Raw genomic sequence first — 2,481 nt, 5'->3', positions numbered from 1 at the left:
AAAGAGTGTGCTTACTGCCTAACCATCAACACTACCATCTGTGCTGGATATTGTATGACACGGGTATGTAGTTCATTTCACTTCTTTTAGCTGAAAATTAGATAAACCTAGACTCAATCCATTTCTATCCAGAGAGAAAATGAGATAAAACACAACCTCATTTCCAAAATCTAATGGTTATTGGCCCTGTAGAGGTAGAGTACACAGGTTACAGTATCTACTCAGCACAGTGGATACAGATAATTTATAACAGTTTTACTTCCAAAATTTATTTAAAACTTATCTTGTTCTCATGATATAAGGTAAAAGAGGGGATGTCACTTTTGTCTCTATGGGATATGTGGATATGTTGAGTTAGTACCGGGGAATGGAACTAAGGAATCCTCCTCCAGTCCTGTTTGTGACAAAGGAATATAAGTGAATTGATTTTTATCTGTTTCCATTATCTATATATTTTCTAAAGTCCTATCACAGTATGCTCCTTTTTTAATTCTTTCCTCAGGACTTCAATGGCAAGCTGTTTCTTCCCAAATATGCTCTGTCCCAGGATGTTTGTACATATAGAGACTTCATGTACAAGACTGTAGAAATACCAGGATGCCCACGCCATGTTACTCCTTATTTCTCCTACCCTGTAGCTATAAGCTGTAAGTGTGGCAAGTGTAATACTGACTATAGTGATTGTATACATGAAGCCATCAAAACAAACTACTGTACCAAACCTCAGAAGTCCTATGTGGTGGGATTTTCTATCTAGCTTCAATTGCGATGTAATTTGCAATTTGGTTAAATGTGTTTACCTGGAATAAAACTAATAAAATATCGAAATATTTCACAACACCATGTGTACATTTGAGTACTATTTCATCCATACCCATACCCATTCATGCATTAGCAAGCTTAAGGGCTTTAGAAGAAAAGGTGAGTGAAAGAGCATTTCCAGCTCATATGAAGGATGGTTTCCACATGAAAGGGCAGAGTGCAGGTAAAATGGAGAACAGGAACATGAAATACTAATGAAAGACAGCGTTAATCAGGCTCTCTTAACAGAGGGCCACGAGGTTTGTCTTGACATAGAAAATGAATATGGGAAAGCTACAGAGTAATGTGATCAACGGCTGAAGGAACAAATGGTGTCAGTGTACTGGAGACACCTACTTCCAAAGGCTGAAACGGGGCTGGAGTAGAGAGAGTAAGGAATATATGAAATTTGCAATATACTACTTTATCCTGTCATTCAAATACACAAGATAAAACTTCACCAAAACTCAGTGAACAGTATATTTTAATCTACTTAATTTAATTACTCCGGTGGGCCTACTGACTTATGAAAGTTATACTCCAAAAGCCTAGAAAAGAGGCCACGATCATTTTACATGTAGAAGTCTAAATCCTTTGTAGTCTTTAAGGTAATTTGAGACACTTTCCAGCAACTTATGCTGTTTTGGCTTTCGATGTCATGAAAAACTAGTATGATTATGAAAGATTTTAGGAATAGTGGTAGAGTGCTAAGGGATCTAGCAGAGAGGAATCATCCTAAATTCTAACCTAAACCTTCAATAGTTAAACACTGTTTTCTAGTAAATGTGCTTAGAGAGTGGTTTATTTTTCTCTTCCTTCCTTAGGTACTCTTTCATGAGAGTTTGGTTTCAATAGCTGCGTGAAGTGAGACAGACCTAGTGCCCTGCAGGCTTGACCTCATAAAAGATGACTTATCCTATATTTTTCCATTTCTCTCCAACCAAATTGCTGCCATTGGGTGAAAATCAATTGTCAGCAGGGCCGGTTGTCTTTGTTATATCCTAGTCATTGGTTGCATTCATCTGGGCATGTTGTAAATGCCTGCAGTCTGACAGTGTCCAAGGGGGGATGCTAAGGTGGTGTAGATGGATTAGTACCAAACCCATGCTCTGCCAATGGGGACAGAATAGTTGTACATTTATATGCAAAGTCATGAATCCACATTATTCTTACCTTAACATCTGAAGTCAATGTTATCATGATCTCCAAATATTAATCTGGGGTTTTGGGTTCTCATATCACTTGACAATATGGACACTTAAAGCTGTAGGATTAAAACATTCCTTCTGAAAACTGTATATCAAATATAGATTTTTGATTAATCAAACCTAACTGGCACTAATCACACATGACTTGCACAGAATCTGAAAAATGTTTTCCAAGGACTTGAGCTGTGGAAAGGCTATGGGGTTCAGTGAGGCCCCTTATAAACAGTCCAGCTCAGAAGACATTCATTAAATGGGCTTCCTCAACATTCAGGGAGGAGGCTAGGCCTGGACATGGGTGTGGTGGCCTGTATCAGCATGGAGCCCTAGAGTGGGTGCATTAGAGACAACTTGTTTCTTTCCACTGAAGGCAGTCCTTTTGGATTAGATGCATATATAAATTATATTAAACTACTTTTGAAAATGGAGTTGTCCAAGGCAAAGAATCCTTAGAAAAGAGCTTAGGAATTGGCAT

At 38.1% G+C, this 2,481-nt stretch overlaps 1 protein-coding gene across 1 annotated transcript in view; it reads left to right on the top strand.

Moving 5' to 3' along the window:
• TSHB (thyroid stimulating hormone subunit beta) overlaps window positions 1–757 on the top strand; it is a 982-nt gene extending 225 nt beyond the window's left edge. Inside the window, exons 2-3 of the mRNA XM_007454790.1 lie at window positions 1–63; window positions 503–757. Coding sequence (XP_007454852.1) covers window positions 1–63; window positions 503–757 — 318 coding nt within the window. The remainder of the gene's footprint in view (window positions 64–502) is intronic.
• The last annotated feature ends 1,724 nt before the right edge of the window (window positions 758–2,481 follow it).

Source organism: Lipotes vexillifer, unplaced genomic scaffold (assembly GCF_000442215.2).
Source record: "Lipotes vexillifer unplaced genomic scaffold, Lipotes_vexillifer_v1.1 scaffold998, whole genome shotgun sequence".
Classification (NCBI taxonomy): Eukaryota; Metazoa; Chordata; class Mammalia; order Artiodactyla; family Lipotidae; genus Lipotes; species Lipotes vexillifer.
Note: the sequence above shows the minus strand (reverse complement) of the source record. Positions and strands in the feature narration are given on the sequence as shown.